Raw genomic sequence first — 14,636 nt, forward strand, 5'->3', positions numbered from 1 at the left:
CGTTCTATTTCTTTGGGAAAACGAGAAGATGATGGTGCTCAGTTTTACTTGGCACGTATTTCCGAGCAAATGCAGTGGATGAACATTTGCTCCATCTCTGCAGGAGCAAAATGGTGTTTCCCACGTGTATTTATTGGATTTTCATGAGTGTGTTCCCTTGCTGGGTCATGTGGGCAGCGAAACCTTGCAAAGGTGGTGGTTGGGTTTTCCCCAAAATTTTGTATCCCCCACGTGCCCCAGCTCCGTGGTGAACACTGGACAGGGGGAAGGTCATCAAAAACCTGCAGAAACCGAGTTTCTGAGTCAAACTGGAGGTTCAGAGCGTGGGATTTAGCTCTGGTTAGAACCATACTTTAAATAAAGCAGTCGAGCCAGGGAGGGGAGGGTGGCATGGAGAAGCACTAAGCTTAATTCTAGGTCTGACAAAACCCGGTGCTGGAGAAGCTAAATCTATAGGGTTTAGTTAGAGGAGCCCAAAAGTGCTTGAGAAGCAGCATCTCAGTCGCTGAGACAGCAGAGACAATACCAGCCACAGCGACTCTCCATGGGAAGAGAGGAGAAATGTAGAAATTAAAGGCATTTAGGACCACAAATGAAAAAAACCCCCACCAGTTTTTGCTGATGCCTTAAAAGTCTCTCCCCATCCAGAGCCGTGTGAAGCCGTTAGTGACACCGGGGAAGTGGTGGGACTGGCTCTCCAGCCTCCGAAAGCGTCTGCTCTGCTCTGCTCATCAATAGGCTTTGCCTGGTGCTTTCTTTGGGTCTGGCATAAAATTGGTTAAATGAGGCGGTGTAAACACGGAAAACTTTGAAGATTTAGTTTAGTGTTTCTAAATAAACACAGAAGACGGGCCGTGCATGAGCGTGCGTGGGAGAGGACGGGTTGGCTCATAGGGATGATGAGCATCTTTCTGCCTTTGCATATTGACACGGGTAACTTTTTTTTTTTTTAGACAGCAGCTATCAGAATAAGGACCAGGTACCTTTTTTTTTCTCCCCTTGTCCTGTTTGTGCTCCTTTGTCTGTGGAAAATGATTGTTTGTCTGTTAGGTGGTTTGGGAGCAAGAGTTTTCCTACTTGGACTGGTTCTTGCAGCATCAGGCACGTACGAGATGACAGCCCCTATCCTGAGCTTAAGTGTGTCACGCCAATAATAGCATTAAGGTTTCAAACTGAAGGAGGGATACTTTTTTTTTTTTTGGTGGTGGTTAATGATTAATTAGGTCAAATTCTCCAAAATTAGACTGCTGAAGAAGGAATGGGCCAACAATTTGCATTTTGACAAAACCTTGTGACAGAAACCGACGGGGGCTGATTCCACCTCCTCCCCCCGCACGCTCTGTCCCATGCCCCAAACTCACTTCTCCCCAGAAGAGGTTCATTTTTAAAATTGTATCCATTAATATCCCAATTTCCTTCCCCCCCCCGTTTTCAAATCTTGCATTAAACCCCTGTAGATTCTGCTTTAAGTAGGCAATTAAGCTAACAACATAATTATATCCCTTAATGCTCATTTTAACCGGTTTAGAGAAGAAACAAAAGGGGAAAGCAGCTTCAAATATATGGAAATAAAAGCTCTGTTGTAAAGATATTTTTGATACTCACGATAATTTGTGCGAAGTGCAGAGTTTGCCCATTAGTGGCTGCAGGAAAGCCTGGAGGTCGCGTTTAAGAGCGTTACAGGCACCGTGGGGCTTTACCTTCTCAATGTCCTTTTTCTGAACCCTCTCCCGGCTGCAAATTTTGGGGAGTCCCAGGAGACTCGAGAGTATGTCCACTTCATATTGCAATATAGTGGCTGCATAGCTGTGGCCTGATAGGTTTTTCTTTCTTTTTTTTTTTTTATTACCTAGTCAATTAGTCACCAGAGACCAATACACCGAGTCCGCAAGCTGCTGCCTTACCATATGTATGACCAGAAAATAGAGCGCTGCAAAATAACATTGATGGAGAAATACTGTAGTGAATCTGTACCGATGTAGCGAAGCTTCTTTGCTGCCCGTGCGGAGGCAGACCCGAAGGGTAGCCGTGCCCTCATGGTAGCAAGCAGAGTAACTTTCGTGGTTTTCTGCAGAGCACACAACATCTGCAAAAATCTGTTTGCGAGGCACAAAGTTTTATGAAGAACCTCCGAGCTTGGAGCCAAGAAGCTGCTTTGGCATCTCAGATCTTGCTGAGGAACCCGAATACTTGGCTGGAGACTCTGACAGACCGATGTTGCAGTACAGGCACAAGTAGCCGTAGACACTGCTGGCCTTTGCAGAACCGTGTGTTCGTGTTCACTCGCTTGTGCCCACAGCGGTTCCGGTAAGGACATGGAGCTGCTGTTCGAGCAGTTTGGACCATGTTTGTGGATCCTGGGACAAGCATCTGAGAGCTTTAAGGATCCTGTCTCAGCGTGCAAGCGGCAGTGATCATCTAGATCTAGTGAGGAGCACCAGCTTGATCATCTTTTCTGGATCGTTCAGGTGGATATAAAACAATATTTATCTTTCTTAAGCAAAAGAGCTAGGGATCACCTGAGCTAAAGCAGCTGGGATCCTTGGGCAGAGCCACCCGAATGGTCGCGTTGCCTGCCTGCTCACATTGGCCGTGACGTGTAGGCACCTCAGTTTCTGGGAGCAGGGAGCTTAGGGAACTATTTAAACATGCTTTCTCACATGTTCCCCAGTCCCCTGGAGGAGGCGTTGTGGGTGGTATCAGCAGATATTCTATGATCCTATGATATTCCCCTGGACGACCCACTCTTTGGCTTCTCTGCAGACACTGCCCACCAGGAGTGGCTCCTGGAGCTGTGGCTTCACGGACTGGAGCTTCTGTTAGCTCAGAGGAGGAGGAGGCTTATAGTTTAGTTTTCTTTACACCAATAAATAACCATTAGTTAATAAGAATTTCCCATTTTTACTAAAGCTGTCCGGTTTGAAACCACCAAGGTAGGAATTAAAAGTTGTCTGTATCATTCCTAGAGTGTAGGGAGATGCTGTCCCTTGCATATGGGGTTTTTGAGGTGACAGTTGGCAAAGGAATACATTATAATTAACTGGATATTACCTTCTATCTTTAAAATAAAAGCTAGATAAAAAAGTGAAGGAATTGGATGGAAGGACGGGTGCTCCTCTGGTTTGAATAACATCTGTTGTGTGAGAGGAAGGACTATTTTCAGTGCAATGTCCGTTATCTCCAGTGCCAGTTCAGTCACCATCTCGGCAGGTTTCAGCTTGTCTTGGCAGGTTGAAGTTGTCCGTGGGACACTTAGTGGGCGCGTGAGCCTGTGCCCTGACACACTGGAGCAGTGTGACCTTACTTTTTCTCTGAGCCTGGACATGAATTACCTGTTTATTTCCTCTTCACGGAAAATACGATACCGTGGCTTACTGCCAGGGTCTGCCAGTCCAGAGCAGATCTCTGACTTGCTGTAATTTTGCAAATGTCCATAGCTGCAACCCGGGGTGTCTGCTTACTCCTTCAGGGATAAGTTTCAAGGGGTGAGGAGATGTGTGGTGCTTTTGAAAGGCTGGAGATGCTCCAATTAAGGTGCCGGCTTGACAAAGCAGGAAAAGGCTGGAGTGAAGATGTTTTTGAGTGTTTAGTGGTGAAGCTCTCCAGAAGGCTCTCCACATCCTGCCCTGCCCTTGTCTGGGGGATGCCCCTCTCGTGTGCCTGTCGCGCTCCACCCAACCTTCTCCTGGACTCAGGAACATCCTGGTCCTACTTTGTGTTCAGGACAATGTGGGGGCAAAAGTGCGTCAAAGTAGAGGTCCCTCACCCAGGATGGAGTTTGGAGATTCAAGGATGGTCTCCAGTATTCACCGGGCTTTTACACGGATGCCCTGAATTGTCACAGCTTGCCATACTTTTAATCCCACACTTGGAGTGTTATGTGCAGAAAACAGTTCTTGGGCTGAAGAAATTTTCCAGATGTTCAGTAGAATAATTTATTGGAGATGATGTGCTTTAAGCCAGTCCTGAAGTCTGTGGTGTACCATGTTCCTTGGGTACAAAGCAATTCATGTCGAAAATATCCATGGCTGCTGCTGAGGTTATATATGATCTGAGAGGAAAACAACGTACCCAAGGTGAGTAATTGTGGGGCTGCCACAGCATGAAGTGTAGGTGAGCATTATTTTGTCTTTTTTAATGGAAGAGCTTGTGTAAGCTGGCACATGTGAGCTTTTCCCAGCCCAGCATCTTCTGCAGTTGGTCCTCACTGGTGACGCATCAGGAGGAGGAAGCAGCCCTTGTCTTAACATTTTTTTCATGCAAAGGACCACAGTGATGGGTTCACTGCTCCTTTCTCATCTCGGAGGCAGAACCAGCCCTGTCTGGCTCTGGCGGCAGCAGCCTGTGTTGGAGGGAAACCCAGAGTTCAGTTGGGAATGGGGCTTCAACGCTTGGGCTTGGCAATTTCTCTCTAGTTCTGAGACATGACCCGAGAATGCATCTGAATTTTGGGGAGGCGATCACACCTGCTGGCTTTCCTTCGAAGGACTTCGCAGCAGCTGCTGGCCTGCAGACTGGCAGAGGACTAATGACGCCGCCTTCAAAATTCAACCCCAAAATGGATCTTATAAGAACATTTGCATCTTTTTCACATCATGGTGGTGGTTCTCCCATGCTGCTCTGACAGATCTCTCTGGCAGCAGGGCTGTGCAAAATAGAATTTTTGGTTTCCTTGAAGCTCTGACAAATTGAAAAAATCATTTTCAGGTTAAGTCAAAAGAAAATTATATTTATTTTAATATTTTTTGTTGACCAGAAAATAAAGAATATAATTTTGGGTTGCATGGTTTCAAGTTGAACAGAATCTGGGGCTTCCAAGTGCTTCGTTTAGATTTTGAACACATCTTACAGTTCTTGTTTTAAAAAATAAATAGGACAGATATTTTGCCTGTATGAATCAGAAAATTTAAAATGTCAGACTGTGTCATTTCCACTTTTTGAAAATGAGTGTCATATTCTATTGTATGAATGGTTCAGCAAAAATGACACTAATCCATGCAATGGTCAGTCTCCCTATAGCTCCGCTTTTGGCTGAAAATAATTTCCCTGCAGCTCTGTGCCCTCATTTTTTTTCAGCTCCGTGAACTATAGAGAATTGAAGGTCACGCAGGTCGGGTCCGGGTGATGTTTGTCCCCTGCAAACTGCTCGAATAACAGTTTCTTTAGCCCAACCGATTGCTCGGAGATGTCGATTTGGGAGTGAGAAAAGCGAAGGTCGATGATATGGGGTGACATCCCACTCTTCCCAGTGCTGTGTCCAGTTTGAGGACTTCTGGTGAGGTTTGTGGGGTCACCGTCCCCTCTGCCCTTGGGCAACGGTTGGGTTATCGCTGCTGCAGCCTTAATGAGTTTAAATGTACCCAGGAAAAGCTGTTTTTCCTCTTCCCTTATTTTCCGAATTGCCATCGTTCTCGGGAAGCTGGCAAACCCACCCACCCTTGCTGAGAGCAGCTTTTCTCTGTTTTTTTGGTCTTTATTTTGGTTTCTTTTTTTTTAATCATGGAGATTTGTTTGTTTATTTATTGATTTATATCTGCTCAGGGAGTCGATCTGGTGATATTTATAGGATTTGTGGTTGGGTGATGGGAGTTATTTTGCAAGCAGAATTTCTAAGATTTCTACTTTAAGCCTGCTTTTTCTCCAACTTCCTTCATTTTCTCCCTTCTTTCTTTTTTTCTCTTTTTTCTCTTTTCCCTTTTTACTATTTTTTCTTGGTTTTTTCTTTTTTTCCATTTTCGAGGGAGCCAGGCAGACTAAACTCTTTCTGAATTTTCCCCCTGTAATTACTGCTCTTTTTTAAGTTTGAAAAAATGATCCAGCTTTGTGTGCCTTCCCCCTTCTTACTTTTAGATCAATGTGGTTTGACTTTTTTTTTTCCCTTTCCAAAGTAAAATTACCACCATTTCATGCTATTAAAAAAGCCAATCTTGTGAAACTGGGAGAGGAGGTGACATCCCACACTTAACTTCCCAAAGGTGAATGTTTGTTTAGTTTCAGCCTCTTAGCCCATATCTACACGCTATGAGGGATTTTGTTTATAAAGATAAAATTTGTATTTTGCAAAAGGACAGCCTTCCCCGCTAGCACCGGGAAGGAGTGTTGCGTAGTCTCACGTGCCAGCCTTGCAGGGGACACTTGGCCAACGCTGGACCTCCTTATGGTCTTGTTCCTAATACTGTCTCACTGTGGTATTGATCAAATTATCCATTTTTTAAATTCTAAATACTAATATTTTGCCTTAGGTGATCATGTCTTTGACAAATGTTTAATTTTTCATTACGTACCTCAGATTTAAGCTGAGCATCATCAGTACCTTGCGTCTTTGGGAGGGACCCAAAGCATTCTCCAAAATTTACCAAAAAAACCCCCAGGTAACACCAACTCCAAAATGTACGATTCTGCCCAGAGATCACATTACTCCCACTGAAACACAGATGACTTAACCATGAGCTGTTGCAGCTCCTCTGGGACATGCTTCACAGCCTCTGCAGATGTAAAGGGCAAAGTTTTAGTCTTATGAAAGCTTCCAAGAAGTGCTTCATCACAGGGCTCCTTTGTGGCTCCGAGATCCACGAAGCTGTGGCCAGTGGATGTCCCACCAGTATGAGTGGTCCTCTGAGGATGTTCCTGATATGAGTTGGGTTTGATTTTGGTTTTGCTTTTTCCTCACGTCTTGGGTTGGGGCTTCTTGAAGGTCACAGACTTGGTGAGACCAGCAGGATGATCTATCTGAGTCTTGGTCCTTCTCATGCCGGGAAGCAGCAATGGGACTTTGAGGTTTCATGGACAGATGGGAGATACTCAGTTCAGAGATTGTTTCTCCTCTAGATACAGGCTTGGCTAACTCTTTCCCAGCATCCTTTTTAACGCTCAGAGAGCAGGATTCAAGCATCTACAACGGCTCATGATACAGGTGGGTCTGTAGCTGGTGGGCTGTCTTGCTGTCAAGTACTTCTCCTGCTTTGATGTGCATCAGGAGAGCAGGGTAGCGATGACAGAAAATGCTCCCGCATAGTGTCTTGTGTTGCAGCGTTGCACCTGCAATTGCATTTGGATTTGGACACATTGCTATCGGAGAGCTTTGGCCAAACCATGTGGAGCTCTACAACCACCACCTCCACCGCAGGGCTGCCCAGGAGGCTGTGCTCGCTGCCACACACTCCAACCACTGCAAACTCCTGCTCTCTGCGATTGCACAGAGCCTTATTTTGGAGTAAACTGTTGCCTTTCAGCTTCTGCTGAGTTCTTCCATGGGTGGTGGAGATAAAATGGTTTCTCAGGTTGCTTCCCATCAGCTGAGCTGTGGTGGGAGCATGTGCATGCGCTCACAGCCCGCTCTGCTTGCGGCGTGGGCCGTCTTAAACTCAACCTTCATGTCTCTCCCACCGCATCGTATTGGCCTCTATGGGGAAGGGCTGGACCTCTGGAGGTGGATGGTTCCTGGGGGTTCCTGCTGTGGGGTAACTCGCGCTATCACAGCGCCATCGGACACGGCACTGCAAAGCCAGGAGATGTGCCTGCTCACAAGCACCTCACAAAATGTGTTTCACAGCACTTCTGTAGTAAAATGTGTGGGATTCCATGTATAAATAAGTCCTATTTTAATTTTTTAAATTTTTTTTTATTTCCGTGTGCACTCGTAGTTTGTTAGATATATTTGTTTTATCAACTTGGAAAAGTGCCTGTAACAGGATTTTATAAAAATTGATTTCCTGAGAGTTTCCTGTGAAATTGGAAACCTGGAAAAATGGGTGGATTTCTGAAATGATATCGCATGGCTCCTTCTCCCCTTCCCCCCCCCAAGTAAAAAATAATAATCCCCTCCTCCCCCCCAAGGTTTCATTCCATATACATTTATTCTTTAAAAATATTTCCAGCTGTTTCTTTTGCTGGGAAACTCATACCATCTGTAAACAACTGCTCGATTCAGATAATTCTGTTGTTTTGCCTGGTCACTCTTATTTTCCAGCTTTTATAATATGAGAGTTCAGAAGTAATCAGTAATGCCTTTTCTCCTCTTCACCCTCAATTTGATTATTTTTCTCATAAAGAATGGAGTAAGGCGAGCACTGAGCAACAGGAGATGGAAGAAATATTTTGATTACTTTGCAGTTGCTTATAATCAAGGAGTAACTCTTTAAATCCAGTCCAATTTGCTGCATTGATTTAATTCATAATTTTAATTTCATGACTGGTTTTTTTGCGGGGGGGGGGAGGTGTGTCAGGTTGAAGCTTTTTAATACTTGTTTGAACATTTGTAGTTTTAGGTTAAAAATTATTTAATGTTCCCTTTCTTCGGTCTGCTTCTGCTAGCATGTGCTACTTGAATTTCCCTGGGCTGCCACAGGAGAAAAATTGAAATTCAAAGCACAGATTCTGCCAGTACTTTCAGCAAGTTCATAAAATTACTCATACGAATATTCCCTTGACTCAGAGGCAACTGCTTACAGCCCTTAAACATGTCTGCGAATATCTGAAGTATCGAGAGCCGGAGCGAATGGTAGGTGACACAAAAACCGTGGGTCCTTCAAAGGCAATTTTTTTCCATTTTGAGACGAAAAGGCGCTGGCGTGGTTCAGCGCCTGGCCAGGCTGGTGGTGATTCTGTGATGGGATTTCTCACTGCCTCGCTGATCTGGGTGTTTCCATGGCTTCCCGATTAGCAAAACCCTGTGTGTGCCTTTTCCAGCAGGAATTCGACCTTTTTGGTTTGAAACTTCTTAGAAGAACTTGTAATTACGAGTTATTGAGATGGCTTGGAAATTGGGCGGATGCAGGCAGCACACCCAAGTTATTAAAATAAGGTTAAAAAATGGGAAGATAATAAACAGTAGGCAAGAAGTAAACACGATGGAACTGAATAAGTTCTAGATTTTAATTGTGATTTTTTTATTATTATTATTTGCCTACTTACAATTTTTACCTCCGTGCTGCAACTTTCTCTGCCCAAGATAAGGATTTGGGGAAAAATTTGAGCAAACCCAGTCCCGCCGATTGCAAGAAAAAAAAAGAAGTTGAAAGAAAAATAATTCTCCTGCCAATACAAAGAGAATTGAAATCAGTGTAGAGAGGGCCCCCGGCTGAAGTCAGAAGTGAAACTACACGAGCAGAGGGGACCATTCCCGTCTCGGCTTCTCCAGTGAAATCCCGTGCTCACGCCTGACCTTTGCATTGGGCTGATCGACCTCCTGGCTGGTTTTGTCATTAGTGTCTGTCTCACTAATTAGTATTTGGGAGGCACCTAGCGGCTTCGCGATGACTGGGAACCTGCGGGAAGGCAAGCGGTGAGAAATATCGTCAGCCGTTAATTATCCCCGGGACCACAGGGATGGGCACTAGGAAAGGGGGGGGTCACTCTGCACCTCCGCGGGGGGGACTGGAGGAGACCCCTGGCTTCACCTGGGATGGACAGATGAGGGGCGAGAGCGTCTCCTCTGCAGCTGGAACGCTCTTGTGGTGGAACATCCTTGGATGTCCTTGCCCGAGTGCTGTGGTCCTGCAGTACCATTGCCCTCGGTGATGGTGTTTGCTGGGTCAAGGTCTTCCTTGACAAGCGTCCTCTTCGGGAGGTTGGTCACCAGCAAGGAGGGGATGTGGCCAGGAGCCTGGCCAAGCTTGGGTGATGCTGTATTCCCATCTAGAAACGGCTCTGATTTCTTTTTAGGCTGAGCAGCCGTCTCCAGCAGGCATTTATTTGCATGCATAAATGTGGTGGAGGTGCTCACGTGGGTGAGGTGGCTGCTCAATAAACCTCCTGAATTTTGGTCTGCTCAAACATGCTCCAAACACGGAGCTTTGGAGCAGCCGTGTGGGGAGTGACGGGCTCCCTGTGTCCCCAAGCGTCGAGCGTCAGGATGCTCCGTCTGTCCAGCACGGGGGTGCTGGGGACACATTGTGTCCCTACGTGTCACAGTCGCCTCGGCATCTTCCCATGAGTGAACCTGCAAAATCTCAATGTTAAAATAAGTCTTTCTAAAGCTCGGTTTAAGTAACGTGTACAGCCAGGAGTAACGAGCACCCTCCCCTCATGCTGGAGACTTTCCTATACGCTGTGTTAGAGCCCAAATGACATCACTGTCTTCACACCGAGGGGTGCTCCATGGGCTTTTGGTACCACCATGTCTCAGATGTCCCCATGCTCGTGCAGTGGAGGTGTTGGGCATGTTGAGTTGTGGCTGCCCCTGGCTCCCTGGCAGTGTTCAAGGCCAGGTTGGATGGGGCTTTGGGCAAGCTGGGCTAGTGGAGGGTGTCCCTGCCCATGGCAGGGGTGGGACTGGGTGGGCTGTGAGGTCCCTTCCCACCCAAACCAGTCTGGGATTCTGGGATTCTATGATCACCTGCGTGCGTCCCCGGCAGGTTTGGTTTATACCCATCGTCAGCGCCTCCGTCATCCTTCTCGCCTGGCTGAAAGCTTGTCCGTGGCTTGGCAGGAGCCGCAAGTGTTTCTGCGGCCAGGATGGGAGTCGCTGCCTTTTTCTTTGGATGACTTCAAGTAGAAAACACTCCCGCTATTCTCATCTCAGAGGGTTCAGAAATCTCAGATTTTTTTTACTGTCGGGTTTTCCCCCTTGCCGCAGGAAGCAGCACTGACCTCAGCCCATCTGTGCGCTGTTTTTTCTCGCAGCAAGGCTGCAGCTGAGTAAAAGGGCAAAATTCCCCCAGATGCTCACGAGTAATTTTGACACTATTTTTTTTTAAAGCTGCCACTGGCATCCCTGGCCTGCATCTCAGCGGTGTTGCCCCACGGTCAGGACGGGGGATGTTTGCAGCCCCCACGATGGGCATGGGGGGACAGGGGTCCCTCGCTCCTGGGGCTCAGCTCTGCTGCGGAACCAGGGAAGATGCCCTGGGTAGAGCTCAGATTTCCTCCTTGCAGATATTTTTTATTATTATTATTATTTTGGTTGTTTCTTGAGGGGAGGCTGCAGCTGAGGAAATAGGCAGCACATTCCTCTGGCCCAAGGAACTTACTCGTTCCCTGGTGGAAAATTCATCTCTTTTGAGGTTGCCCTTACAGATCTAGATTTTAAACTAAAAGAGATCAGATGGAGATGAGATGTGAGGAAGAAATCCTTCCCTGTGAGGGTGCTGAGGCCCTGGCACAGGTTGCCCCGAGAAGCTGTGGCTGCCCCTGGCTCCCTGGCAGTGTTGAAGGCCAGGTTGGATGGGGCTTTGGGCAACCTGGGCTAGTGGAGGGTGTCCCTGCCCATGGCAGGGGTGGGACTGGATGGGCTTTAAGATGTCTTCCAATCTAAACCAGTCTGGGATTCCATGATTCATTCTATGACCTGCAAAGGCAAAGGCTGAGGACGGGACAAGCCACAGTAGCCTGAAGCATCGGAGATGATTTTCCTTTGTGCGGGGGATGCCCTGGCTCCGGGAAGCGCCCGGGCACGAGTCCTGCTCAGCTCACCCATCGGTGCTCCCTGCTCTTTATAAACTTTGGGGGACATCACTGAGCTTGAGGGGGGTAAGAAGGACACGGGAGTGATGTAGGGGACTGCAGTGCCGTGCAAAACCCGGGGATTTGGGTTTCCTTAGCGTCCGCTGTATTGGCAGGAGGAAGCAAAGATCCTTTATTAAAATAAAGGGGCATGGGCGTATTTATGGGTCCTTGTGCTCTGCAGATGTTTCGGTGTGATGCGGGGCTTCTTTTTTCTTTTTTCTTTTTTTTTTTTTTTTTTTTTTTTTTGCTATTTCATGAAAATTACATAGGAAACTGCCAATGTCTTGCCCTTTGTTTGGAAAAAAAAAAAAAAAGATACTTCCTGCATTTTCTGTTACTCTGAAGTTAATAATAACAGACAGCGCAGGTAGGCAGGCCTGCAGTTATTTTTATGGCGCATTCCTTTGTGAGACCTGTTTTCAGTTGCTTCTCCTCTTGCCAAATTTTAATTATTTGGGGCGAAATTTTCCACGCTGGGTACTGCTGGGTTGTTCCTAAACTGTACGTGTGTTTTGTGTTTTGTCAAAAATTATTCACTTGTCTTTGTGAAGGCATTTGGGGGTTTTGAGTTTTGGACTTTTTTTCTTTTTTTTCCTCAGATAAAACAAACAACTCAGCCCCTTTACAAAGCATCTGGAGAGTAAAGCTGACTTTCCCTGCGCTGGGAGAGGAGCTGGGGCGAGCGGCTTCTCCTGCAAACCCCAGGGAGAATTAGGGGGATCTCCCCTCGGCAGAGTTGGGATGAAATTCAGAGGCAAATCATGGGGGGGGGGGTGGCTGTGTACGAATAAATAAATAGATTTAAAACCTTTTCCCCCCTGGGGAGGGCTTTGGCGGTGGCGGGTAGGGGAGGTCCTGGCACCCCCATCCCGCGCCGGGCGTCACGCCGCTGGGAGCAGATCTGCGCGTGCCGTACGTGGATGCAAATCCAAGTGATTTGAATAATTGTTTTTAATCATCATTTAAGTGATCAGGCAGAAAACCCGTGCTTAAATCTTCTGAAATCTCATTTAAGATTTTATGGGTTTTACTTATTTTTTTTGTTTTGCAGTAGCTGTTAAAATGTTGGGGTTTTTTCCCAATATAGTGTTGCCCTTTCTATAAACATGGATTTCTCAGGTCAGTTATACATCTGCTTGGACTCCTAATTTTTGACACTTTATCCTGTTAGGAGATGTTGACTGATACATTTCTTATTTATCACATGATTTACTTTTCGCTTACGACTTGTGGAGCATATGGCCAGAAACCACATTCTGCTTTCGTGCATTTTAATTTAAAAGATATTTATTAGCCTTGGTTAAACAAAACTACCTTAAACGTACCCGAGACATACAAAAGCAGCTTTAGGGAATCATATTTTGAATTGTAAATTATTTTACGTGAGAGATTGTATGACTAATTATCCAGCCTGTGTTTCAGAGCCCTGCGTCCATCCTCCCCTGCTCGCCGACTGGCAGGCAGATGCAAACTCTGCTCCTCTGCTTTTTCAATTATGAATGAAGAAGTCACCGAATTAAATTACCTGGGTAAACTGGCGCGCAGATTTCTCTTCGCCCTTCCCAAAGGTGCTACTTTGTCGAAAGCTGCTCCGACCCATTTCAGCCCATTCTGGTTGCTGGCGGTTAAATGGTGATTTTCAGCAATTCACCACTTCGACTTCTTACAATATTTCTATTCCGTAAATACCTTTTTTTTTTAGAATTTAAATGTAATTTTTTATTTTAAATGGATGAATAGCACGGCCTGCAAAAGGCATCATCCCTTCATGTTTGATTCCAAATGGGCTTACTGTAAAATAAAAGGAAAAAAGCTTATTTCAGCCCAATTTTTAAAAACGTGGGTAGGCATTTCCCAGTTTTTCCCCGTGCTGAAGGTGAGCCTGGAGCAGGAGAGGAGGAGGTCGCCTTTCGGGTGGGGTTGCAGACTGGAGTCCCCGATGGTGCCACCGTGGGGTGGAGATGTTCTGCTGGACGCTGGGGTGGCCCTTGCCCGGCTCCGGGGGGGTCCAGCCAGCTGCGATGGCTGGTTCTTCGGGCAGCCCCATCCCGCAGCACAGCGGGTGCTGCCGCCCGGCCAGGCGCCGGAGACACGTCCACCGGTTCAAATCCATCGGTCTTTGGCATCAAGGTTATTTTGGAGATTTGCTTTGCGCGATTGCTGAGGGTCGGAGCCGCCTAACAGGGTCCTGGGCATCGTGCCACGGCAGCCCGGCCCTGCCTCTTTCCATGGAGAGCTGAGGGACATCGCTTGGCTCGGATCAACTTTTATACACTGTCCTGCTATAGGTTGGGGGTTTTTTTAGCTTGTAATTGTGTTTATGCCACACCGTGGCACATCTTTATTACGCTTTTTCACCTTTGCATACCACATATGATGGGAGGAAATCATCTTCCCACATTTCAGCTGGATGTGCCGTGGTCTCGGGCAGTGCGGGTGCCGGGATGGATGATTGGATCATCTTGGAGCCTTAGGCCAGGCCGGGATTCGCTGTGCTTGGCGCTGCACAAGTGCTGAACAAAACAGAGCTGTTCCTAAAGAGTTTGTAACCAAGACAAATTGCTGGCACAGAAAATTTGCCAGTTAATTGCATGTTTGGAAACTGGAGCAGTGTGTGAAGGTGTCTCCTGGTGGCACCTTTGGTGAGGGTGGGCTTATTTAAGCATCCAGAAACCAGACAGCTAAAACTAGACTAAGACCGCTAGATCTGATTTCATTCAGACTTGGCTTGGCATTGAGGTCTGATGGATCCAAACTAAGGAGTCAGCCGTGGGCTTGCAGCAGCCCAAAACCAACCGTGGCAGCTCTGCCCATGTCCATCGGTGGGTTTTGGGTGTTTTCCCCACGGGCTGCCTGGGAGATGCCCTGGAGATGCTTCCTCTCCAAAAGCACCTTGGCTGGTGTGAAACCATCTAGATTGAGCGCTCTTAGTTCTTGCAATTCCTTTTTTTTTTCTTGTTGTTTTTTTTTTTTTTTCTTTTAAAATAAAGAAACCCCCTAATGCTGGTGGGGTCGCACCATCACACCTTTCCCTTTTCTGTGCTCTTCATGGAAATCTTGTTCTTCGCAGTGGTGTGTGCTGCGTCCCGAGAGAGGAGAGTCTGTGAATTGTTCATGAAAAGAGGTCAAAAAGCCAGAAAATTGGTATTAGAAAAAAAAATTTTTTTTTTTTTTAAAAGGGACAGAAGGGG

The 14,636-nt window shown here is 46.6% G+C and overlaps 1 protein-coding gene across 29 annotated transcripts in view; it reads left to right on the forward strand.

Annotated features, from left to right (window-relative positions):
* Positions 1–14,636, forward strand: part of ZNF618 (zinc finger protein 618) — a 166,169-nt gene that overhangs the window by 50,920 nt on the left and 100,613 nt on the right. For 25 of the 29 annotated variants that reach the window (XM_075772477.1, XM_075772486.1, XM_075772482.1 and 22 more), the window contains exon 1: positions 14,479–14,589. The exons of 3 other annotated variants lie outside the window; for them this stretch is intronic. In XM_075772477.1, the coding sequence (XP_075628592.1) occupies positions 14,494–14,589 (96 nt within the window). In that variant the 5' untranslated portion in view covers positions 14,479–14,493. Of the gene's footprint in view, positions 1–2,364; positions 2,469–14,478; positions 14,590–14,636 lie in introns of those variants that run through there. One more of the 29 variants, XM_075772503.1, reaches the window with a different exon arrangement.

Source organism: Balearica regulorum, chromosome 20 (assembly GCF_011004875.1).
Source record: "Balearica regulorum gibbericeps isolate bBalReg1 chromosome 20, bBalReg1.pri, whole genome shotgun sequence".
Lineage (NCBI taxonomy): Eukaryota > Metazoa > Chordata > Aves > Gruiformes > Gruidae > Balearica > Balearica regulorum.